The sequence below is a fragment of the Chiloscyllium plagiosum genome, unplaced genomic scaffold (assembly GCF_037043375.1).
Source record: "Chiloscyllium plagiosum isolate Xiang-an unplaced genomic scaffold, Cpla_swu_hap1 HiC_scaffold_17, whole genome shotgun sequence".
NCBI lineage: Eukaryota > Metazoa > Chordata > Chondrichthyes > Orectolobiformes > Hemiscylliidae > Chiloscyllium > Chiloscyllium plagiosum.
In genome coordinates, this window is record NW_028270155.1 from 59072091 (window position 1) to 59099290 (window position 27200).

General features: G+C 44.7%; 1 protein-coding gene across 4 annotated transcripts in view; it reads right to left on the reverse strand.

The window, feature by feature from the left end:
- Window positions 1–27200, reverse strand: part of cpne2 (copine II) — a 262943-nt gene that overhangs the window by 70616 nt on the left and 165127 nt on the right. For all 4 annotated transcript variants that reach the window (XM_087995970.1, XM_087995968.1, XM_043707143.2 and 1 more), the window contains exon 12: window positions 15584–15638. In XM_087995970.1, coding sequence (XP_087852096.1) covers window positions 15584–15638 — 55 coding nt within the window. The remainder of the gene's footprint in view (window positions 1–15583; window positions 15639–27200) is intronic.

Consider the following 27200-nt stretch of genomic DNA (forward strand, 5'->3'; position numbering starts at 1 on the left):
TAGGAGCAGGAGTGGGCCATCTGGCCTTTTCAGCCTGCTCCGTCATTCAATATGATCAGAGCTGATCTCTTCATGGCCTCAGCTCCAATTACCCATGCTCTCACCACAACCCTTAATTCCTTTACTATTCAAAAAATATCTATCTTAGCTTTAAATTCATGCACAAGGACACCCAGGTCCCTCTGCATAGCAGCATACTGCAACTTGTTACCAACCAAGTCATAGTCCATTTTACTATTACAGAGAAACCTCCATTATCCAAACGAGAAGGTTCAGGAGGGTTTCCTAACTCAGTACGTTGACAGGCCAATGAGGGGAGAGGCCATTTTGGATTTGGAGCTCAGCAGAGCATTTTGGGGATAGTGACCACATCTGCCTCACATCTACATAGCTATGGAGAGGGAGAGAAGCAGGCACAATGGGAGGATATTTAATTGGGGAAAAGGAAACTATGATACTATCAGATGTGCGTTGGGAAGCATGGACTGGGAGCAATTGTCCCATGGAAAGGGCACTATAGACATGTGGAGACTGTTTAAGGAACAGTTGTTGCGAGTGATGCATAAATGTGTTCCTCTGAGACAGGCAAGAAGGGGAAAGATAAAGGAACCTTGGATGATGAGAGCGGTGGAGCTTCTCGTCAAAAGTAAGTAGGCAGCTTACATAAGGTGGAGGAAGCAAGGGTCTTGCTCAGCTCTACAGGATTACAGGCAGGTGAGGAAGGAGCTCAAAAATGGTCTGAGGAGAGCCAGGAGGGGGCACGAGAAAGGCTTGGCAGGAAGGATTAGGGAGAATCCAAAGGCATTTTACACGTATGTGAGGAATAGGAGAATGATCAAAGAAAGAGTAGGGCCGATCAGGGATAGCATAGGGAACTTGTGCATAGAGTCTGAGGTGTGAGGGGAAGCCCTAAATGAGATTTTTGCTTCTATCTTTACAAAAGAAAAGTGAATGAAACCATTGGGGAGCAGGTAAGCATGCTGGAACGGATAGAGATTGAGGAAGCTGATATGTTGAAAATTTTGACAAACATTGAGATTGACAAGTCGCCAGGGCCAGACCAGATTTGTCCTCAGCTGCTTTGGGAAGCGAGAAATGTGATTGCTTCGCCGCTTGCGAAGATCTTTGCATCCTCGCTCTCCACCAGAGTCGTACCTGAGGACTGGAGAGAGGCAAATGTAATTCCTCTCTTCAAGAAAGGAAATAGGGAAATCCCCAGCAATTACAGACCAGTCAGTCTCACGTCTGTCGTCTACAAGGTGTTAGAAAGGATTGAGGGATAGGATTTATGACCATCTGGAAGAGCATGGCTTGATTAAAGGCAGTCAACATGGCTTTGTGAGGGGCAGGTCATGCCTCACAAATCTTATTGAGTTCTTTGAGGATGTTACTAGATAAGTTGATGAAGGTCGAGCGGTGGATATTGTGTATATGGACTTCAGTAAGGCATTTGATAAGGTTCCCCGTGGTAGGCTTGTTCAGAAGGTCAGGAGGAATGGGATACAGGGAAATTTAGCTGTCTGGATACAGAATTGGCTGGTCGACAGAAGACAGTGAGTGGTGGTGGAAGGAAAATATTCTTCCTGGAAGTCTGTGGTGAGTGGTGTTCCACAGAGCTGTGTTCTTGGGCCTCTACTCTTTGTAATTTTTATTAATGACTTGGATGAGGAGATTGAAGGATGGGTTAGCAAGTTTGCAGACGACACAAAGGTTAGAGGTGTCGTTGACAGTATAGAGGGCTGTTGTAGGCTGCAGCGGGACATTGGCAGAATGCAGAGATGGGCTGAGAGGTGGCAGATGGAGTTCAACCTGGATAAATGTGAGGTGATGCATTTTGGAAGGTCGAACTTGAAAGTTGAATACAGGATTAAAGACAGGATTCTTGGCAGTGTGGAGGAACAGCGGGATGTTGGTGTGCAGGTATATAGATCCCTTAAAATTGCCACCCAGGTGGACAGGGTTGTTAAGAAAGCATATGGTATTTTGGCTTTCATTAACAAGGGGATTGAGTTTAAGAGCCATGGGATCTTGTTGCAGCTCTATAAAACTTTGGTTAGACCGCACTTGGAATATTGTGTCCAGTTCTGGTCGCCCTATTATAGGAAAGATGTGGATGCTTTGGAGAGGGTTCAGAGGAGGTTTACCAGGATGCTGCCTAGAATGGAGGGCTTATCTTACGAAGAGAGGTTGACTGAGCTCGGACTTTTCTCATTGGAAAAAAGAAGTAAGAGAGGGGATCTAATTGAGGTATACAAGATAATGAGAGGCATAGATAGAGTTGATAGCCAGAAACTTTTTCCCAGGGCAGAAATTGTTAACACGAGGGGTCATAGTTTTAAGCTGTTTGGCGGAGAGTGTAGAGGGGATGTCAGAGGTGGGTTATTTACGCAGAGAGTTGTGAGGGCATGGAATGTGTTGCCAGCAGCAGTTGTGGAAGCGAGGTCATTGGGGATATTTAAGAGACTGCTGGACATGCATATGGTCACAGAAATTTGAGGGTTCGTACATTAGGTTTACCTCACATGAGGATTAATGGTCGGCACAACATCGTGGGCTGAAGGGCCTGTTCTGTGCTGTCCTGTTCTATGTTCTATATTCTATGTTCTATGAGAAGGGAGGGCACTATTTCATTTGGATATTTGATTATTTGGTTAATTGATTCAATGTCTCTCCTCTGGGGCTCTGAGTTTTCGGAAGTTTCCTTTATCCTCGCTCTGCCTGCCTTACTCCCTCTCTCTGTCTCAGGATTTGTTTCTGAGCAGAGACACACTTGTGTGTGAGGGACCTGCAGCAGTGCTGAAGCCTCCCGCACCCCTCCCCCATCAGTTCAATGGGATTGACTTGCTAAGTCTGCTCCCTGTTCAGGAGACTAGGCAGCAGCACACCACCCGCGAGCCCCTCTCCCCCCCCCATCTGCCCCCACACTACCCCAATCCACTGTCCACCCTCCCACCCTGGCTCCAGGGCAGCAGTCTTTGGGGGTTGAGTCTCGAAATAGCGTATATATACACACACACAGACACACACACTGCAACCACACACACACACACATACACACAAAACCCCATGTACACACACAGCCACACACGCAACCACACACAGACACACACACACACAAAACCCCACGTACACACACAGCCACACACGCAACCACACCCACACCCACACACACAAAACCCCACGTACACACACAGCCACACACGCAACCACACCCACACCCACACACACAAAACCCCACGTACACACACAGCCACACACGCAACCACACCCACACCCACACACACACACCCACACACAAAACCTTTTACTGTAACGTTTTGACAGGTGCCACCTTTGCCCTGTACAGGACAATGTTGGAGAGATTATTTTGGGAAAGGGGTTTAGGGTATACCCCTGTGTAGAGAGAGAGGGCTGGAGGTCAGTCATATGGAGAAGGTGCCTGGGCTCCCGTCGATGTCCAGGACTGTTCTCGGCAGCATTTCAGTCAGCAGGGGTTGTTTTTAATCATTGTAAACAAAAGACACAATCAGTGTTGAAACACTTCTTTGATGTAATATTTCTATCGGGACCCTGAGATCTTCTTTGGATAATCCAAAATTCAGATAATTCTTTTTCGGATAATCTGTACTCCAAGCAAAATGGATGACTTCACATTTATTAACATTGTATTCTATTTGCCAGATCTTTGCCCATTCACTTAAAGTATTTATGTTCCTCTGCAAAGTTTCACAATCCTCTGCACACTTTGCTCTGCCACTCACCTTAGAGTCATTTGCAAACTTTGACACACAACATGTGGTTGCTAACCCCAAATCATCTATGTAAATTGTGAATAATTGCGGTCCCAATATTGATCCCTGAGGCACTCCACTAGTTACTGATTGCCAACAAGAATAGCATTATGAGATTCAGAAGATTTGGAGGGGAGAGGGGGTAATTTGTTGTAAGATTGTCCTCTGCAGTCGTGGCAATATCTGGCTACATTTGGACAGGTAAATGCTCATCCGAGAAAAGGGACTGTTAATGAACTGGCCAACAGAGGAGGTTTGCTGGGATGCCCAAGTCTGCAAGAGACCAGCAAATGAATGGTAGGCTTAGGTATCCCAAGAGAAAATGGAAGGAAAGTACAGAGAAACATTGTTTCAGGGCTGGAGGCAAGGGGAAAAGAGGAAACAACCACTCATGATCACCACACACACACACACACAGTTGGAGGCTCCGAAGATTTAGAAAGATATTTTCACCAAGATGGTCCGAGAGCAGCGGGTGGTTTTGACATTGAAACATGAAACCGAGTTACAATTGATTTGTCGCTGCCAAATCTAGATCGTTGATCTGGGAGACAGATGCACCTCAGGCAGCAGGACTGGGTGTGGACTTGGCAGGTGAATGACCAAAGTGAGAGAGAGAGAGAGAGAGAAGAAAGGTTTCACCTCAAACAAGGGCATAAAATGATGGTGAGATGAGAGTGCTTGACATAATATCATAGCGAATGCCACAGGCTGGAGAGTTGACAGTTTGGAAGTTTCATTGTTTAGTGTTAACAGAAAACTTATAGTTTGATTAAAAATTAAGCTTCCAATGATTTTAATCTATCCTTGTTCTATCCTGTAAACAATAAACTGACTGCAAATGTTTACAAAGTGCAATGTTCTTTGGTATCTTATGATCATTGAGTTAATTTAAAACATTTTATACAAAATAACTCATGTCAGTTTACTTTAAGCACAGAAAGCTAACAACATGAATTAACCTTGTTAAACCTTGGGAAGTGCAAAATAAAATCAGCTAGATTGTTGGATGAAGTTGCTGCTGGATGGTCCTTGTTGGAAAGGAATGTGTGGGGTCAGTGAATGAGGACTGGCTCCTACTTGACCATCCACACCCATCAGGTAGCCCTCCCACCAGCTCCATCCACTGTTTCACAAGTGAGGGGCCTTCACTGGTTCTGGGTGTTTGAAGTTTAATATTTGCCTCATCATGGGGTAGAAATAGCCCCAAGTACTTAGACCAGATGTCATGCTGAGTACATGTACCTACAGATTAGGTCCTGAACCTTTGCAGACTGTTTCAGCAGACAATTTGCCAGCCTGAGTTTGGGAAGACAGAGAGGCTTTTGCTTGTTCCCAGTGAGATTGAAAGCAGGTGGTACCCCGTAAAGTACAGTTCACTGTGACTCCAGGCCGTGGGCAGGGAAGTGGCTGCAAGGAGTACTCCGGCCTGTACCCCCTTCACCACACCCCATTGCCAGAACTCTCCTCTGAGTACTGCAACACATTCCCAGGCCTTCTGCTGCAGCAATCTGTACCAGCCACTTTCTGACCCATGCTTTCTCCACCATCTCCTCACTTCTACCATTCACCAGCGACACTATTCCCCCTTCTCAGAACATCTCACTGGCCTAACACATGCCCCGTGTGAAGACTAGGTCAAGGACATCAAATTCAGGAGGATGTGCCAGGAGCCAGGAGAATAAGGCTTGTCAGGTTTTTAATGCACCTCTGCCCTCTTTCCCCTCTCATTAAATCTCACCTTTTCACTCAAGGCATCATAGGTTGCATGAGAAGCAACTCTTTAGTCTCGGCTCCCCCAGTGGCAATAAATAGTTCTCCTCTCTGAGGAAACAGAAGTGTGACTGACTGTAGGTACCTTAACATTAAAGCCAGTAAAAACGCTAGTCTGTACCGCAATTTCAAAATTACTCCTTGTTTTTCTTTGCCTCTTCCTTTCAATCTGTCACACAGGCGAAGAAGAACGGAAATGACTGGTATTTAATGTCTTTGTTGCTGTGAATGGGGACCTTTTTCATGGACTAGCTTTTCCCTCCAGGTGTTCTGCATTACTGTAATTGGTCTATCGTGCTAATTATTGTGGCATACAAATCATTAAAGAAAGAAAAATCACTAATGTAAAGATTAATTTCAGCTAAATTGATTGCATTGAAAATTACAAATGCTTGCACCAGTGATGCTTTATTCAAAAGTCTCCTCTGGCATTTACACTTTTCCCCCATCTAAGTACATCTCCATGTAAACAGCTTGCTGTTTGATGGGAATATAATTACTTTGCTATTATATACCCACATATATTTTTTTGCTGTTCTAAGTTGTTTCAATCGTTAATGCCATTCACATCAAGCGCAAATGGCATCATGTAACCACGGTGACATTCACAATATGATGCAGTGGGTCATTCATACAGCATTTTCTCTCCTCTAGCTTTTGGCAAGATAGTTGTTCCAAGATTACATCAGCCCTGGCTCAGTGGTAGAACTCTTACCTTTGGATCAGACCCGTTTGGGTTCAAGCCTTAATACAGAGGCTTCATTGAATCCCTACAGTGTGGAAGCAGGCTATTCGACCCATCGAGTCTACACTGATCCTCTGAAAAGTATTCCCACCCTGCTACCCTATCCCTGTAACCCTGCATTTCCTGTGGCCAATCCACTTAACCTTGAACAAATCATTCAGCCCAATGCTTCAACCAAGTATGAAGGATTGCTGCACTGCCGGAGGTGCCTTCCTTCAACTGAGAGGTTAAATCGAAGACCCATTTACCTTTTCATTTGGCATAAAAGCTGCCATGGCACAATAAAAAAAAGTACAGAAGCTCATAGACTGGCCAATATTGATCCCTCAGCTGGTGTCAGTAAAAGAGATTATCTGCTCATTAATTCACGGCAGTTTATAAAGCATAAAATGACCATTTGAGATGTGGCAATTGCAGAGTCACATTTGTGCAGTCGATGGCTCCTGGACCATTGGCCATACTGCTGCCCAAGAACAGACACATGTCTTCGGTACCTGTTTCCCACTACCTCAAGAAAAACATTGTGAAGTCCCTATCCTTACACATAAGGTGGCAGCACCCTGAAACCCATTAAGAATGTTAACATGTTTGCCATTACATGAATATTAATCAATGAATGCTAGAGCACATTATATTTTCCCTCCTTCTTGTTCCACAGTACCCTGGTCTTTACTTTAGCAGCCCTTTATCCACACAGTTGGCATTGTAGATATTTTTCAGTAAACCTGTTCAGATGTTTTCTTACACACCTCTAAAGCAGGGTGAGGCTTGAACCTTGGGTCTTTTGGCTCAGAGGTAGTGACACTACCACTGCACCTGAAGGGCCCCTACATTTAACACAGTAATGCATTGTACACGATCAGTAGCATTAATCGTGTGGTTGCTCATTCTTTATGTCATCTGGGTTCCCCACTCTGTTCACTATTGGACACAACAAACCTATTGTAAAACTATACTTCTCTATGAGATATCATCAACATCCAGAAGAAATTGTTCACATAATGTTCCCCTTCCGGGTTATGCCTGAGTTCGGGATCCTGAGTGTGGGAACACTGAGACAGAAACATCAACTGTCAATGTGTTCACTCTGAATTGTCGACAATGTCCATGTCTTGTAATCCAGATACATATCCTTCTCTACATTAGTTAATCCATATTTTAAATTGTTTTGTATAAACTATGCTGGACCAAACAGTAAACCATGGGCAAAAATTTGAAATCAATACAGCCTCAAGTTTACACAAAACACAGCATGCATTGGAAGCAAAATGGCAAACACTCCTCTTTCTCTAAACAAAAATGTACTCTGTGTGATTCCGGTCTTTACTGATTTATGCGTCTTTAGTTTTGACTCCTCTTCCCCATTTAAATTCCTATTTTCCAAAAAATGACCGAATGAAACCTGCTTGTTTTGTTTGCCAAAACAGAACACTCTTTACACTCGGAAATAAATTTGTCAATTAAAATGTCTTTTCCGCATGTTAATGAATTTGTGAGAGGTGCTGCATATTGCAAGTTGCTGTTGTGGATGGTGTGGTTAACAAAAAAGATTACCACAGGCACTTTTCCACCAACGCTATTTGAAGATTAAATACTAGCTTTCCCAATTTTAGTCTCGAGATACTGCTGTGTCATGGCAACAAACACATCCACAATGAGCAATTATCATGCCCCTAATGACGTAGGCTCTTTCATTCACAGTCTACAGATCTTAGAGAGAACGGTCCACAAAGATTTATACACTCGGCACAGTGCAACTGGAGTCCAGATTCATCATTCACTGAAGTGCATCTGTAGCTAATTAACAAGGATGTTTTGAATTTGGCAATAAATGTGCACAATCAATAATACAATAGATGCATTACGTAGTTCTGCAAGTAACTGACAGTAGAAATGTCAATTTAGAAAAAGCAAAACAGATTACTAATGACAGAATTTACATGAAAAATGGCAGCCCATGTCACTTTACACTCAACTATTTCATTCACTAAATGCACATTTCGGAACTTGCCATAGCAACGTAGCTCTCAAAATAACTGCAAATCAGACCAGGAGAGATCATCATTATGATCAATGCAATGCAAACACAGAATAAAGAATGGGGAATCACAGGCTGAGTTAGCATCATGCTTATTTGCATTTCAAAATTTGCCTCTGCAAAATAGATCTGAACATCTGAACAAATATGGAGTAGCATGCTATTCATCGAGATACCTTGGCAGCCTCAGATTTCCAGTGAACATTCGGAACTTTCACCTCTTATGAACAATTATTGCTGGGTCAATTCATTAGACAAGGGATCGAAGCATTGTGGACCTGAGATATATGAATGGAGTTAAAATATGGAGCAGAGATTATCTAATTTAGTAACATTACAGTCTTGTGAACATTGCTTCTGTATCAGCCTATGGGATAGACTCTTTCAGGAGACAGTGGAAATAGTTAATGTTAACAGTGAAAATTAGACATTTCTTTCAGAAAGTAGGCTTTTTTGAGATTCACTATATGGGCAAGTTGAGGCACAACAAGAGAGCATTGCACATTTTGGAGGAAAGAGGTGATTCAGATCCGAGGGTTCTCAGCACTCATTTTCCTCATGTTGTTTCTGGGCCGGTTGTAGATAAACTGAAACCTTGACGGCTGAGATTCATCAGTAGCTCCACTCTGGGTGTAAACATCAATGATCAGGATGGTTAAGGGCAGTCAGGTGCAAATTCTCACACACCCCCAAAGCCCCACATACAGCAGTGACATAAACAACCACATTATTTTCTTTTATGTGATTCTGGCTTAGGGGTAAATACTTGCCAGGACATTGGAAGAGCCCTTCTTTGAAATAACACCATGAAGGCAGTACACAGTGAGGGCTAACTTCTAGGACTCACATCACAGGCTCCCCTTAACTCCTGTTAAAATTGTGAGCACGTCAAGAGTAAAGGGCAGAAGTCAACAGGACAACACCTTGCTGAACTGCTTATATCAGAATAAAAATCCTTGAATCAAATCAGTTTTGTTCTCTAGTTTATGTTTGACAGAGGGGAAGAAAGGACAACCAGGTCTAAAGATTTGTAACCGTAGATCATTCACAGGGAACCATTGTCATTCTCCAAGTTCAATTAATGAGAGGCAAACATTAGATCTCCTGCTGCTGCTTAACTGATTCAATGTTTCTGCTCAGGCACCTGCTGCTGTTTCCCATAGGGGAGATTATATTTGCTCCCAGAACAATCTTGTTTACATGATGCACACAGACAAGGCCCTATTAGATTTGTCTGTACGTGTTGTTAATCATAGGCAATTTGGCAACAAATGGAAATTAACATTATTAAGGATTTGCATATAGCTGACAAAAGGCACATCTTTGTTTTGCGCTCATCAGAACAATTTGCAAGAATTTCAATGCAAAGGGAGAGCACTGTTTTAGACTGTATAAAATGAGAATGTTGATTGGTAGAGGTATTACCTCTAGATTATGACATTAATTAATTAAAATCTACTTAATTAAAAGGGTTAATAGACCTAATAGCCCAGATATGAATCCTTAATGACTGATCTTCTCCTGAACACAGCAGAACCTTGGATTTAATTAATCGATATCACATCTTTGTCAGCACCTGGCAAGGTTACAGGTTCTTCTTGGCCACTCGCTCCTTACCAGGTAGGAATACACATGCTGTGATCAGGAGAAGGCCTCCAGAAACATAATGGTTTCTCTCAATAGCAGTCACTGAGGCAGCGGGAGAAGCTTGCAGAACTTAGCAGCACTGAGAGGACCTCCCACTTCTATGGGTGTGGCAAGGGGAGGGGAGTGGGGGGGTGGGGTCAAGTTCTCAATGTAACAGCATGACACAGAGCTAAGTACTGCCAATAAGTACCAACAGAACAGACTGTAGAACAACAAATGGAAATTGCACTGCCACAAAGATGGCTCAGTGGTTAGCGCTGCTGCCTCACAGTGCCAGGGACCTGGGTTTGATTCCACCCTCGGCTGACTGTCCGTGTGGAGCTTGCACATTCTCCCCATGTCTGCATGGGTTTCCTCTGGGTGCTCCAGCTTCCTCCCACTGTCCAAAGATGTATAGGTAAGGTGGATTGACAGTGATAAATTGCCCATAGTGTCACAGTGATATGTAAACTAAGTGGATTAGCCACGGGAAATAGGGGATAGGGCTAGGTCTGGGTGGTTTACCCCTTTGGAGAGTCAGTGTGGACTCAATGGGCTGAATGACCTCTATTCAAACTGTAGGGATTCCATGACTTGCTAGCATTTGCTCTGTTCAAATAGCAGCTTTCCTAGTCCATGACTGCTTCTGAAAATCCGCACAGATCTAATTCACAAACAGGGACAGTTTTTTTAAAATCTCAAAAAATGAAGCTCAAGCTGACCATCCATTTGCTCTGTCATCTGTCAGAATATTTTATACTTGATGAGTCATTCCAATGCTTTAAAGACAGTATTTAATGTGTGCTGATTTGCTTCTATTGAGGAGTTGTGATGTGTGGTGACCATTACCCATCTGTCCAGCAGAGATATTGCACAGAGATAGGCCCAGCCTCTGCAAATGATGGCCTTTTCAGACATCACAATGCACTCTCTTTCTTGCACTCATTCAGTCTTTAGGAGTCGTACAGGGTGAATATTACAGAGGATTTAAATTAACCTCCCACAATGATGAAATCGCAAGAATGTACTTCATCCAAACCTGTGCAATCCATGTGAGGCTTACTGGATGGAATGAGTAAAGTTAAAATCACTGCAGTATCATCCCACTCCAGTAACTGGATTTCAACACTGCTCTGTTCAAACAGAAGAGGGTTCCATTGTATCATATAGTGTATTCAAAACATCATATTCTTCAAATACCATCTGCAGACATTAGATTAATATCAGTCCCGTCACAGTCACAGCATCCAATCTGATTTGCTGTCGGTTCAATTGTACTAAAAATAGTACAGTCTGTTCATGTAAACTTTAATAGAATAAAGGTTGTGATTCCAGAAGGCAACATGGTCCCAACACATATGAAAAAAGGAGCTCACTTGTTCTGTTCAATTTACAACAGAGTGAGCAGGGTAAGCAGCTCCCAGCTTTCAAATCTCGTCCAGCAGTCTTGGTTTCAGAGGAGATACTGCCTCCTGAATCAGAAGTGTCCAAAGAATGGCGATTTCTGCACTCAGATGGATTAGGATCTGAATTAAATTCTAGGAGGTGAAACGCAACCTCGAGTTTGGCACTGTCCCTTCACTTCATTGCCCTCGAAGCATTAGGATTACTATCTTCAAGAAAACATAGAAACTGTAGTTTGGCTTTTGATCCTTGAAACCACAGTAGAATATCAATTAGAATATTTATTTCATTAAATTAAACCATATCTTTGCAGAGTGTCATTGTGAAAATAACGACCAGAGTGTTTGATTGTTTACCCTCAGTGTCGACAATATAAGATAAATACGGTTATAATTCTGAACATATAACTAAAGGAACAATATAAACAAAACATGCTATTTATTGGAATCTGCAAGCAATGAATCAACCTGTGGTGATTATTTGGCATCCCACCAGGAATCTATTTCACGTTCCCCATACACACCTCCTTCTCCCCATTCCCCACACTCACCTCCACAGCATGGAAACAGAACCTTCGGCCTAACCTGTCCATGCTGAACAGATATCCTAAGTTAATCTATCCCATTTGCCAGCATTTGACCCATATCCCTCTAAACCCTTCATATTCATATACTAATCCAGGTGTCTTTTAAATGTTGTAATTGTACCAGCCTCCACCAGTTCCTCTGGCAGCTCATTCCATACACACAACACCCTCTGCATGAAAAAAAAGTTATTCCTAAGAGAACTTTCAAATCTTTCCCCTCTTACCCTAAACCTATAGAACATAGAACAATACAGCACAGTACAAGCCCTTCAGCCCTTGATGTTGCGCCAAACTGTGAAACCAATCTGAAGCCCATCTAACCTACACTACTCCACTATCATCCATATATTTATCCAATGACCATTTAAATGCGAGGTTGGACTAGTACCAATACAGGTTTAAAAAGAGAATATCCTGTCAGTGAACATTCTTCGATTCCACATACTTCATTTGGGCGGCACAGTGGCTCAGTGGTTAGCATTGCAGCCTCACAGTGCCAGGGACCCAGGTTTGACTCCCAGCCTTAGGTGACTGTCTGTGTGGAGTTTGCACATTCTCCCTGTGTCTGTGTGGGTTTCCTCCCACAATCCAAAGACTGCAGGTTAGGTAGATTGGCCATGCTAAATTGCCAATAGTGTTCAGGGATGTGTAGGTTAAGGGTAAGTGTAGAGTAATGTGAAATGGGTCTGGGTGGGTTACTCTTCGGAGGGTCAGTGCAGACTTGAAGGGCCTGTTGCCATGCTGTAAGGATTCTATTCTACTACTATTGCAGGCAGGGCTTTCCATGCCTTTACTACTGTCTGAGTAAAGAACCTACCTCTGACATCTGTCCTATATCTATCACCCCTTAGTTTAAAGCTATGTCTCCTCATGCTAACCATCACCATTCGAGGAAAAAGGCTCTCACTGTCCACCCTATCTAATCCTCTGATCATCTTGTACGCCTCCATTAAGTCACCTCTTAACCTTCTTCACTCCAACAAAAACATCCTCAAGTCCCTCAGCCTTTCCTCATAAGACCTTTCCTCCATGCCAGGCAACATCCTGGTAAATCTCCTCTGCACCCTTTCCAATGCTTCCATGTCTTTTCTATAATGCAGTGACCAGAACTGCATGCAATAATCCAAGTGCCGCCCTCCAGTTTTGGACTCCCCTACCATGGGGAAAGACCTTGTCCACTCATCCTATCCATGCCCCTCATGATTTTATAAACCTCTATCAGGTCACCCATCAGCCTCCGACGCTTCAGGAAGAACAGCCCCAGCCTGTTCAGACTCTCCCTATAGCTCAAATCCTCCAACCCTGGCAACATCCTTGTAAATCTCTGAACCCTTACAAGCTTCACAACATCCTTCCTATACCAGAGAAACCAGAGTTGAAAGCAATATTCCAAATGTGGCTTAACCAATGTCCTATACAGCCACAACATGACCTCCCAACTCCTTTCGTTCATGCTCTGCTCAATAAAGGCAAGCATATCAAACACTTCCTTCACTATCTAGTCTACCTGCGACACAATTTTCAAGGAATTATGAACCTGCACACCGAGGTCTCTTTGTTCAGGAACACTTCTCAGGAATTTATTATTAAGTGTATAAGTTCCACTTGGATTTGCCTTTCCAAATACAACACCTCACATTTATTTAAATTAAACTCCATCTGCCGCTCCTCAATTCCCTACAGTCAGTACATTACTGACCACTTGTCAGACTTGGAACATATCCCCCACATTCAAGCCCTTCTGTGCCTGCACACAATAAGGGTGGCATGATGGCTCAGTGGTTAGCACTTCTGCCTCACAATAGTGTTCAGGGATGTGTAGGTTAAGGGTAAGTGTAGAGTAATGTGAAATGGGTCTGGGTGGGTTACTCTTCGGAGGGTCAGTGCAGACTTGAAGGGCCTGTTGCCATGCTGTAAGGATTCTATTCTACTACTATTGCAGGCAGGGCTTTCCATGCCTTTACTACTGTCTGAGTAAAGAACCTACCTCTGACATCTGTCCTATATCTATCACCCCTTAGTTTAAAGCTATGTCTCCTCATGCTAACCATCACCATTCGAGGAAAAAGGCTCTCACTGTCCACCCTATCTAATCCTCTGATCATCTTGTACGCCTCCATTAAGTCACCTCTTAACCTTCTTCACTCCAACAAAAACATCCTCAAGTCCCTCAGCCTTTCCTCATAAGACCTTTCCTCCATGCCAGGCAATATCCTGGTAAATCTCCTCTGCACTTGGGTTCAATTCCAACCTTGGATGACTGTGTGTGGAGTTTGCACATTCTCCCTGTTTCTGCATGGGTAAATATATGATAGGGGATTGGGCCTGGGTGGGTAACTTTGGAGGGCTGGTTGGGCCCAAAGGCCTGTTTACACACTGTAGGGATTCTATGATATACCTTCCCCTTGATCACTATCCTGCGTCAGTAATACTGCTACAACTCACAGTTGTACCCTACCAGTGCTCCAAGGCCTCATATATAAACAGCACCCAGTACTTTATATTTAGATAACATATTCCTGGAGCAGTAATGTGAATGATTGAATAAATAGTTTGAAACACTGGATGGTGAATTGGCAATATAGGACTCTGCTAAACATGGGTTGCTGCTGAACTGGAAGTAATCAAGATTGAATGGAGTTTTATTTATATCACTTAACTAGTAATGATGAATAAAAAGGCAGGGAATTTATTACCCATACTCTCCACCCCCAACCAACCTGCATGTGAATACATTGTTCAGGAGCTCTATTGACTACAATTGATCGGTGACAGTGAGGGTCAGTAGTGAGAAAACCATGAGGAAACAGGTTTGTTACTGTGAGAGAAAATTAAATCCTTTTGTAACTGGACAGCAAGAAACAAACACACTGTGAATCATTCACATTTTCAACAATTGTGTTGTGCTTCTGTTCAGGTTTAAAAACATTCTAATTTTTTTGTGAGCAGTTGAACTTATGAAATGGAGGGGCCTTCGTGCAAGGGGGTGGAATTTAAAAAGAAATCTAGTGTCAATACTGAGCGCAGACGCCATACGGACTGAATCCTTCCATAATATTTCACAACAGTGCCACAATATTGGAAGGGCTTTCTCAGTCTCCACAAGTTTGATAGAAGCTGAATGTAAAGCTGCAGGCTGCCAAACTGAGGACTTGTGACTAGCAGTCGCTTGGCAGGACTGAGCTTGAGTATTGCCAATAAGACTAAACAGGTTACTAAAGCTTTTCATCTTGCACTCTTCGGGATAAACACAAGAATGTCACATGTCAAACAATCCCAACTATTTATGCCACTGGAGAAACGAGGTGCTGATTAATTTGACGAGTTGATTCCAATTAGCTGACACATGAACTCCCAGTCTTGCGGCTATCCAAACTCTATTCATGTAAAACTCAAGTGAGAGAGGACACTTTCATCTCATCGATTTAGCACTGCACACACACACATATATACATAGAATTGCATATATACATAGGTAACTGGTAGAACGACCCTGCTTTTTCCTGTTATATCCATTATTAAAATACAGGATCCTGACAGGTACAATATGTATAAAACATGTCTGACTTACAGCAAAGTAATTGGAGTTAGGAATTAATGTCAAAAATTGAGAAGCTCACCTTCCAGTCAGGAGGTAACTGTGCACCAAAGCCCAGGGCTGGAAACATCTTGTCACTGTGGTATGCCAGAAGGAAGGATGAAAGGGAAAAGAAAACAATAGGTTTTTTTTCTTTCAATTACATTAAGAATTCTAACAGTTCTTTCCAGAGCCAATTATTTGTGATGATCAGTGGCACATAGAATATCTTAATTGCCAGAACTATCAACAATCTTAAAGGGGTTGATATATAAAATTCAAATGTCATATGACTGATAATATACAAGATAGTGTATAGAAAAATAAATACAATTTGGCTCCATTATCTAATGGTGACATTAGTAGCAATGAAAACAATTCCAAAAGGATCACATATCTTTAATGGCTAGTGAGGGAAGAAATCTATTTAGCAAACATCCACATTGAGTTGAATTATGGTTCCAGGGTTTCATTCCAATATATATTAATACTGCCTCAGGCAGAAAAAGTCTTGAATCGAGGCAGAATGTCTGCAATCCTTAATTTATACTAGCAATCCTTATAAAGAACAATCAAACAGCTGGAGGGCTGTCTTGTGATGGATGATTTCCATAAAACTAAATTCCTGTAGCTTTACTGACAGGCAGGAATCTTAATACAGACATCAAGGCTCAACTTTAGTAAATTCCAACATTTAAAAGGCATCTGGATGGGTATATGAATAGGAAGGGTTTGGAGGGATATGGGCCGGGTGTTGGCAGATGTGACTAGATTGGTTGGAGATCTGGTCGGCATGGACGAGTTGGACTGAAGGGTCTGTTTCCATGCTATGACTCTATTATGATAATGTTATGGAAGTGCCAATCTGTTGATGTTTCAGACAAATGTATCACAGGCTGTGCAAATTAAAGATGTGGATTATCATAACAAGCATCACTCAAGATCACCCTCGCTAATATCAAAATATTATTAAAACTTGACGTAGCACCAAATGTTTTAATTAGTCAGATTAAGGGTGTGCTTTTTTCAGGCCTCTGTGGTGGTTAGTCTCTGGCTTGGCAGAAGCACGTGGCACCACGAGGAAGATTGGCATATGTGACACAGTATGACAGCCAATTGGGAACAGAGAGGGTGGCATGGGATAGGTGATGGTGGGACAGGGCAGGTAGTGAGGACAAAACAACTGAAAGTGAGGGGTGACCATCCACAAAGCTAGCCTTACGAGAGAGATTGTCTAGCTAGGAATGACAAGGGTGCCATGGGAATAGTCTGGGAGAGAAGGAAAGGAATAGGATGCAGATATGGCATAACAGAAATGGCATGCGAAGGACTGAGTGACATGAGATGAGGATAACATGAGTGGGAGGCGGCGGCTTGGCAGAGGTCGACAGAATAATGGATTTGTTTAAGTCTGGCAAGAAAAGACAATTCACTGATATAACCGATGATTAAAAAGCTGTTCTTTGTGCTTGAAACAAAGAGTCACTCGATTTGAGTGAAAATGTTTCAGAGAAATTCCCTGGGGTATTGAGATAATAGGCCAGTGGTGAGTCCATAGGCTAAGAAGATGCCAACAGTTCACACCCTCTGAAGGTTATACCCATGCTAAATGCCAACAGCCAGGCACCTCAGGAATTTTGACTGCGACTTTCACTCCCTGATTGGGAATGCAGAGACTCAGGCTCTGCAAATCCGAGCAAGGAATAAGTGCCCTGGAAGGTTGGAGTTTTGTTCTGAGGTGGCAGACTTCCTCAGGAAGTGGGCAGAGAGATCTCGGAAGGACAGTGGACCCTGGTGGTTGTGGGCTGGTTCCAGGGTTGCTTCCATGCCTGTCCTGACATTTTCACCAGGATAGAAAGTCTTGCTATTGTGGCCAAACTCTGAGCTGAGACTGAAGCAGTTATAATATTGCTACAAGGATTGAATCCTGAATAAGGCCAAGTACTGAACAAGGTCGTTGTAAACACGCAGTTTACAAACAAAAAGAATGTTTACTCCTCAAATCAAACTGAATTAATCAGAAACAAAACTGAGTTTTCGGAAACAGTTCCTGATTAGACTTTTATATACTGCTTTAAACAACACACAACACTAGGCTCAATGGAAGTCATCTTTATATTTGGTTTCACACATGAACAGTTTTATGTAGGTTTTTTCAGAATGAAAAGTCTAGATTCTGTTCAAAACTTTGGTAAAATAAACATGAGAATTCCTGTACTTCTGGAAGAGCTGTCACAATAAAGATATTGACTGCAAATGTTCTGCAGGTCTCCCTGTGAGTGACCTAGGAGATTTATTGAGTGATATGAAGGAGTCAATGGGAGTGGAACTGTTGCTCAACTAACAATCCAGAGACCCAGGTACTGTTTGAATCCCACCATGACACATTTGAATTGTGGAATTTGAACTGAACACAAACAAAATCTGGAATGAAAAATCTGATGATGACCATTGTCAATTGTCATTAAAAACCTTTCTGGTTCACAGACATCATTTGAGCAAGGCAATCTGCTAACCTTACCTGGTCTGGCCTATGTGTGTCTCCAGACCCAAAGCACTGGTATAGCAAGCTACTAAATTGTATCAAACCACTAAAAAGTCTCAAAAGAGGAATGGAATTGGATGAACCAAATAGCATTGACGATGGAATGGGAAACAACAATGGTAAGCTCAGAAATGTTAACCCTGCAAAGTCCTCCTTACCGAACATCTGGTGGGGGAGGTGCCAAAATTGGGAGAACAGCAGTCTCCTTGGTTGTGTCCTGTGCCATTGGCAGATAAGAATGGCCACCACATGGTACTTGTGGAGACAAAGTCCCAACTTCACATTGAGATTAACCTTCAACAGTTCCTTTCTCCAAGGTCTGAGGGCAACAGTGACTTCTACAAACTGGAAGTCACTGTGTTGACATGGTGATCAGCATGCTCAGACCCTCCAAGACACTTCAGAGTGGTCACACTGCTTACAGGAACATTGTTCTTCATTGTGTCATGTGGTACCAATCTGGTGCTAAATGGGATAGACTTAGAACAGATCTAGGAATGCAAGACTGGGCATCCATGAGGTGCTGTGGACCATCAACAAAATTGTACTCCAGCACAATCTGCAGCCTCAAGGCTTGGTATATCCCCCAATCATTACCATCAAACGACAGGATCAGTGGAGAGTGCAGGAGGATATGCCAGGAGCTACACCAGGTATGAAAATGGCGTTAACCTGGTGAAGCCTCCTAACAAGGACTACTTGCATGTCAAACAGCATTAGCAACAAGTGACAGACACAGCTAAGTAATCCCACAATCAACGGATCAGTTCTAAGCTCTGTGGTTCTGCTACATCCAGTTATGAATGGCGATGGACAATTAAACAACTCACTGGAGGAGGCTCCACAAATGTCCCCACCCTCAACGATGAAAGAGCCCATCAGTGCAAAAGATAAGGCTGAAGCTTTCACAGCATTCTTCAGCCAGAAGCGCCGAGTGGATAATCCATCTCAGCCTCCTCCAGTGGTCCGCATTATCATAGATGTCAGACCTGAACCAATTCAATTCACTCCACGTGATGTCAAGAAATGGTTGGAGACACTGGATACTGCAAAGGATCTGGGCCTTGACAACACTTTGGCAATAGCACTGAAGACGTATGCTCCACAACTTGCCGCTCCCCTAGCCAAGCTCTTCGAGTACAGTTACAACACCGGACAATGTGGAAAATTGTCCAAGTATGTCCTATACATAAAATGCAGGACAAATCCAACCCAGCCAATTACCACCCATCAGTCTACTCTCGGTCATCAGTAAAGTGATGAAAGAAGTCATCAACAGTGCTATCAAGCCAGCATCATCTCAGTAATAACCTGCTCAGTGATGCTCAGTTTAGGTTGCACCAGGCATTCAGCTCCTGAGCTCATTACAGTCTCATTAAATGGATAAATAGCTGAATTCCAGAGGTGAGGTGAGACCGACTTAATATCAAGGCACGATTTGACCAAATGCTGCACTAAGCAGTCCAAGCTGGAGTCAATGGATATCAGGGGAAATTCTCCATTGGCTGAAGTCTCACCTGGCATATAGGAAGATGTTTGTTCATGGTAAGTCATTTCAGCTCCAGGACATCTCTGCAGGAGTTCCTCAGGTTAGCGTGCTAGGCCCCATCAACTTCAGCCGCGTCATCAATAACCTTCCCTCCATCATAAAGTTAGAAGTGAGGATGTTCGCATTCACCACTCCTCAGATGCTGAACAGTTCATGGTTAAATACAGCAAGACCTGGACAAAATGCAGGCTTGGACTGACAAGTGGCAAATATCATTTACACCACAAAAGAGCCTAGCAAAAATGATCTCCAACAAGACAGAATCTAGCTATTGGCCTCAGCATTCAGTGGCATTGCCACCTCTGAATCTCCCACTATCAATATCCTGGGGAGTTATCATTAACCAGAAACTGAACTGAACTTGCTATATAAATATAGCTACAAGAGCAGGTCAGAGGCTTGGAATCCTGTACCGAGTCACACCTCCTGACTCCCAAAGTCTGTCCACAATCTACAAGGCCCATGTCAGGAGTGTGATGGAATACTCCCTACTTATCTGGATGGGTGCAGCTCCAACAACACTCAGGAAACTTTACATCATCCAAGACAAAGCAACCCACATGATCAACACTGCATCCATAGATAGCAACTCCTTCCACCACCAATGCTCAGTAGCAGCAGTGTGTACTATCTACAAGATGTCCTGAAGAAAGTCAAAAATCCTTAGACAGCAGTTTCCAAATCCACAGCCTCTACAGTCTAGAAGGATGAGGACAACAGATATATGGGAACGTCACCATCCGCAAATTCCCCTCCAAGTCTTTTAGTATTCTGCCTTGAAAGTATTGACTGATTGATTGCCATGAGTACTGAAGTACAGTGAAAAGCTTTGGCAGATCACAGTAAGCACGGGTGTACAGATCAGAGGTTGGAAAAGACTTAGACAGAGGCATACAGGTTACATTGCGCAGGGTGTGCACTAAGCAAGATCAACATTAACAAGATCAGCTTTATTTGAGGCCACAGAGTCCATACAGCAATCTACTAACAGCAGCTAGGTAGAAGCTGTTCCTGAACCTGCTGGTGTGTGTGTTCAGGCTTCTGTGTCTTCTGCCTGATGGAAGAGGTTGTAGGAGATCATTACCAGGGTGTGATGGGTCTTTGATGGTGTCGGCTGGCTTTCCACGGCAGTTGTTTCTTCATTGTTGCTGGGTCAAAATTCAAAACCCCCTCTTTAACAGCACAGTGAGTGTCCCTACACCAAACCGAGTAGTTCAAGAAGGTTGCTCAGCATTACCATCCCAACTGCAGTTAGAGGAAGAGCAACAAATGCTGGCTTGTTCAGCAAAGTCCACGTCCCATAAATGATTTGAAAAAACATTTTTGCCATTTCACTGTTTACTTACAAAAAAACAGAAGGAGCTGGAAAAGCTCAGCAGGTCGAGCAGCACCTGTGGAGAGAAATCAAAGTTATCGTTTCTGGTCTGGTGACTCTTCATCAGAAGGGTTTGAGGCAGGGTCACTGGTCTCGAAATGTCAACTCTGATTTCTCTTCACAGTTGCTGTCAGACCTGCTGAGCTTTTTCAGCTACTTCTGTTTTTGTTTCTGATTTACAGCATCTGCACACCTATCTGTTCATATTCACTGTTTATTTACTTTCACTATAGAGGGGATAAAAGCACTACAGCCCTTCGTTCCTTCCAGTTTGACCTTCATGACATATGTTTTACAGTTACTCTTATGGGACTGAAGAGAAATCAGTTGAATTATAATATGAAGTTGCTCATATAAAATTCTTCTTTATGATCACAGGGTTACGCTGAGAGAATGGCAAATCAGATTTATTAATCAATTGATCATAAAAATATTGAACAAACCCTTCAAAAAGTGAGCATCAGTTACTATAGAAACGGACATGTGGTTGCTAGGGGGACCAATGGACATGACTGCATTTCATTTTTAAGATTCTAAAAAGGAAAGAAAATATTGTTTCCTCTCTTCCCCTGCCGTCCCAGGTCAAGATTCACGTTTGGCATCAGTTTGCTCGGAGTGTTGGAACTTTGACCATTCCCGTGTGCAGAAGGGCTTCCAAATAACTTCCCGAGAGCATGACAACAGGGGTCCCCACTGAAGCTGGTGGAGAATCTATTCATAGTCCTGGTGATGTGGTTTTGGAAAGGAAGTACTTTTTTTCGAAGCCGCTCCATGAAATCACTGCCATTTGTAAATGAAAGCCTTGACTGTCAGGAATCAACTGCAACCTCACAGAGGCAATCAGCTGGAAATTACCCCCGGAAGCGGGTGTTTGGCCTGACATCTCCTGATTTGGTAGCCATCCTGGGTATGAGCTGTAGTCCTAATCCCTTGTCCTCGACTGCTCCATTATTTTCTTTGCCTTTAACAGTTCCTTCAGTGTCAGACATGGTTCATTAGGTGGCACCCTCCACCTCTAAATCATAGAGATTAACATTCAAACCCCCTTCCGGAATCTGAGTTCAAAAGTCTGAGGCAGTGTTTTGTCGCCAATACAGAAACAAAAGAAACCCTGCATTTATACAGCCAATGCATGACCACACATTGCTCCAAAACACCTTACAACCAATGAAGAACTTTTAAAGTATAACACAGAACCTTAATTAGCCAAACGAGATGGGGCGGGTACTATTTCGTTTGGATAATTGATTATTCAGTTAATTGATTCAACGTCTCTCCTCTGGGGCTTGGAGTTTTCGGAAGTTTCCTTTATCCTCACTCTGTCTCAGAGCTTGTTTCTGAGCAGAGACACACTTGCGTGTAAGGGACCTGCAGCAGTGCTTAAGCCCCTTGCACCCCTCCCTCACCAGTTTAATGGGATTGACACGGCAAGCACTTGCTAAATCTGCTCCCCATTCAGGAGAAGAAGCAGCAGCACGAGCCCCCGTCCCCCACAACTCCGTCCAACCCCACCCCCCCAATCATGTCCCCATCTGCCCCATCCAAACCCTCCCACGTCCGCCCCCCCAACCCTGTCCAAAACTCTCCCCCATCCGCTACCAACCCTGTCCAAACCCTCCCCCGTCCGCCCCCAAACCTGTCCAAACCTTCCCCCCCGTCCGCCCCCAACCCTGTCCAAACCCTCCACCGTCCGCCCCCAACCCTGTCCAAACCCTCCCCCGTCCGTCCCCCCAACTCTGTCCAAACCCTCCCCCGTCCGTCCCCCCAACCCTGTCCAAACCCTCCCCCTGTCCGCGCCGCCAACCCTGTCCAAACCCTCCCCCCGTCCGCCCCCCAACCCTGTCCAAACCCTACCCTCGTCAGCCCCCCAACCCTATCCACACCCTCCCCTCATCCAACCCCCAACCCTTTCCAAACCCTCCCCCTGTCTGCCCCCAAACCTGTCCAAACCATCCCCCCGTCTGCCTCCCAACACTGTCCAAACACTCCCCTGTCCGCCCCCGAACCTGTCCAAACCGTTCCCCATCCGCCCCCCCAACCCTGTCCAAACCTTCCCCCCGTCCGCCCACCAACCCTGTCCAAACCCTTCCCCGTCCGCCCCCAACCCTGTCCAAACCGTTCCCCATCCGCTCCCTCAACCCTGTGCAAACCCTCCCCTGTCCGCCCCGCCAACCGTGTCCAAACCCTACCCCCGTCAGCCCCCCACACCTGTCCAAACCCTCCCCCTGTCCACCCCCCCCAACCCTGTCCACACCCTCCCCTCGTCCACCCCCCCTTTCCAAACCCTACCCCCATCCACCCTTCAACCCTGTCCACACCCTCCCCCGTCCTCCCACAACCCTGTCCAAACCTTCCCCCCATCCGCCCCCAAAACCCTGTCCAAACCCTCCCCCATCCGCCCCCCCAACCCTGTCCAAACCCTCCCCCATCCATCTCCCCAACCCTGTCCAAACCCTACCCCCCTCCGCCCCCTGAACCTGTCCAAACCCTCCCCCCGACCCTGTCCAAACCCTCCCCGCGTCCGCCCCCCTCGATTCTGTCCAAATCCTCCCCCCACCCGCCCCCAACCCTGTCCACATCCTCCCCCCGTCCGCCCCCCCCACCCTGTCCAAACCCTCCTCCCATCTGCCCCCCCAACCCTGTCCAAACCCTACCCCATCTGCCCCCTAGCCCTGTCCACACCCTCCCCCTGTCCTCCCCTAATCCTGTCCAAACCCTCCCCCCATCCGCGCCCCCAACCCTATCCAAACCCTCCCCCGTCCGCCCCCCCAATCTTGTCCAAACCCTCCCCCGTCCTCCCCCCAACCCTGTCCAAACCCTCCCCCCGTCCGCCCCCCAACCCTATCCAAACCCTCCCCCCGTCTGCCCCCCCAACCCTGTCTAAACCCTCCCCCCGTCCGCGCCCCCAACCCTATCCAAACCCTCCACCATCCTCCCCCCAACCCTGTCCAAACCCTCCCCCATCTGCGCCCCAACCCTGTCCAAACCTTCCCTCCGTCCACCCCCCACTATCTGCCCCCTCCCACCTTCCGCACCCCCACTTGCCACCTCCCCCTCACTTGCCACGGCAGCCAGACTGGACACCAACAGTAAGACCGGGTCTGCCTTTGGGGGGTGAGTCTCAAAATAGCATGCGTGTGGGGAAGGGGGTTTTAGGGTACACCTCTGTGTAGAACTCCAGGGAAAGTGTGGGGGGGAGAGAGAGAGAGAGAGAGAGAGAGAGCGGGTGGTCAGTTATTTTGACAGTGCGTGGGCTCCCGTCGATGTCCAGGACTGTCCAGGACTGTAAACAAAAGACACAATCAGTGTTGAAACACCTCTTTGATGTAATGTTTCTATTGGGAGCTTGAGATCTTCTTTAGATAATCCGAAATTCGGATAAATGATATTCGGATAATCGCGGGTCCTCTGTAATTGTTTTAATGTAAGAAACACTGCAGCCAATTGCTGCACAGTGAGCTCCCACAGACAGCAATCTAATGATGAGCCGTGAGTCAGTTTTCGTGATGTTGACTGGGGATAACTGTCAGCCAGGACACTCCCTGTTTTTCAGTAAAATAGCGCCAAGCAATTGTTTGGTACGAGGCTGCAATTTAGCATCACATTCAGAAGCGGTTACCACCAACTGTGCAGAGCTCCCTTAATGGACTGTCAGCCTCGATTTGATTTCATTAATCTATTCCTACAGACCGACACAGTTTCTGCTTCGAATACGAACTTTGGTAGTATATCCCACAGTCTCCTAGCCATCCTTGTGTATGGATTTCTGCTGTTCTCTGGCCTAAACCTTTTATATTTAATTTTCTTTTAACGATCCATTTACTAGGATGCTCAAACACTGGAAACAATCATGCCCCATCTACGCTGCATCATCCTGCTGTAATTTTAAATCTACCTTTCAAATTTTTCATGTCTTTACTACTTAGAGTCATAAAGCTGTACAGCACGGAAACAGGCCCTTCGATCCAACTCTCCCATGCCGACCAGATAAGCTAAACTGATCTAGTCCCATTTGCTAGCACTTGGTCCATATCCTTCTAAACCCTTCCTAATCATATACCTATCCAGATGCCTTTTTCATGTTGTAATTGTACCAGCTTCCACCGTTTCCTCTGGCAGCTCATTCCATACATGCACCACCCTCTGCGTGAAAAAGTTGCCCCTCGGTCCCTTTTAAATCTTTCCCCTCTCATCTTAAGCTCTCCTACCCTGGGGAAAAGACCTTGGCTATTTACCCCATCCATGCCCCTCATGATTCTATAAATCTCTATCTGGTAACCCTCAATCTCCGAAATTCCAGGGACAACAGCCCCAGGCTATTAGACTCTCTCTATAGCTCAAACCTTCCAACTAGGGCATTGTCCTTTTCAGAACCCCTTCAAGTTAAACAACATCTTTCCTATAGCAGGGAAACCAGAATTGCATGCAGTGTTCCAAAAGTGGCCTAACCAATGTCCTGTACAGCCACAAAATGACCTCCCAACTCCTGTACTCAATGCTCTGACCAATAAAAGCAAGCAAACCAAACACCTTCTTCACTATCCTGTCTAACTGCGACTACACCTCCAAGGAACTATAAACCTGCACCCCAAGGTCTCTTTGTTCAGTAACACTCCCTAGGAACCTACTATTAAGTGTATAAGTGCTGCCCGGATTTGCCCTACCAAAATACAATGCCTCACATTTATCTAAATTAAACTCTGTCTGCCACGTCTTGACCCGATGGCTTATCTGATCTTATCTTATCTGAACCTTCTTCACTATCCACTACACAAACAATTTTGGTGTCATCTGCAAATTTACTAACCATACCTCCTCTATTCACATCTAAATCATTTGCTTCAATGACAAAAAGCAGTAAGCCTTGCACTGATCCTTGTGGCACACTGCTGGTCACAGGCCACTCTGAAAAGCTACCCTCTACCACCGCCCTCTCTCTTCTACCTTCAAGCCAGGTGGTGGATTGCCCCGTTGTGTCCAGGGATGTGCAGGCTGGGTAGATTAGCCATGGGAAGTGCAGGGTTACAGGAGTGAGGTGGGTCATGGTGAGATGCTCTTTGAAGGGTCGGTGCAAACTTGATGGGCCGAATGGCCTCTATCTGCGTTGTAAGGGTTCTATAAGGAGGACCATGTATGTAATAAATTTAATCGCTTACCTGTACTTCTGTATTTCACGAATTTTTCCCTTTGTCAATGTTCACCCACAGCTATTTGCCTTCTGACCAAGAACTGTGCAATTTGTAGATGACAGGTGGGTAACACCATAGAGGAGAACCACCATGTGTTTTACGGCACTATCACCAAATGTTTGCAAAGCTGGGTTACCTTTAGCAGGCATTACTTCTGAGCAATCCAAAGCAGCTTTCCAGTTCTCCCTTCCCGACAGCACCTTCCCCTCCTGAGGTCGGTTAAATCAGGCTACAGATCAAACCCAAGACCGGTGTGCTTTGCCATAGCTCAGCTCAGAGTGGGAAAAGCCCCGCAAATTCTGTTTTCTATGCAGCAACACCATTGTGCAGAATCTGATGCTAGCAGATGCTAGTTACAGCAGGAAGCATTGTTGCGAGATACAAAGGAAGTTCAACTCAGAGGTAAATGGAAAACAATATGTGTTAAAACCACTTAAAACACTTGCTGCATAAAGTCACAGAACATAGAATTGTAATCAGCCCGACAAAGCATCTCTGCTAACAGATACAAGATTGGGGATGGAGCTAATGCTAAACGACACCTCTTTCCAGTATATTTTTAAAGCTATAAACTCGTATGATCATATGTCAGGTCTCAGTGTTGAAAATGTTCAACATCAATTTACATCTAAGCCCTGTGGGTGAGAAAACGGGCACACATTTTCTGACCACAACAAGTGCCCTTAAAATAATAGCTTCCAGTTGTGGGTGTGCAGTCAATACCCACAGAAAACGTGCACATCATGTACACCATCTAACAACAACTTCTATTTATATGGCACCTCTAAAATTAAAACATTTTCAGGCTTTTTGCTGTCACCTCATTTATTGCCCGTCCTTAGTTGCCCTTGAGAAGGCGGTGAGCTGGCTTTTTGAAGCATGGCAGTTCACCTGCCATAGTACCCCCACCATTAGGGAGAGAATTCCAGGATTTTGACCCAGTGACACTGGAGGAACAGTGATATTTTTAAATCAGGATGGCGAGTGGATTGGAGGGGAGAT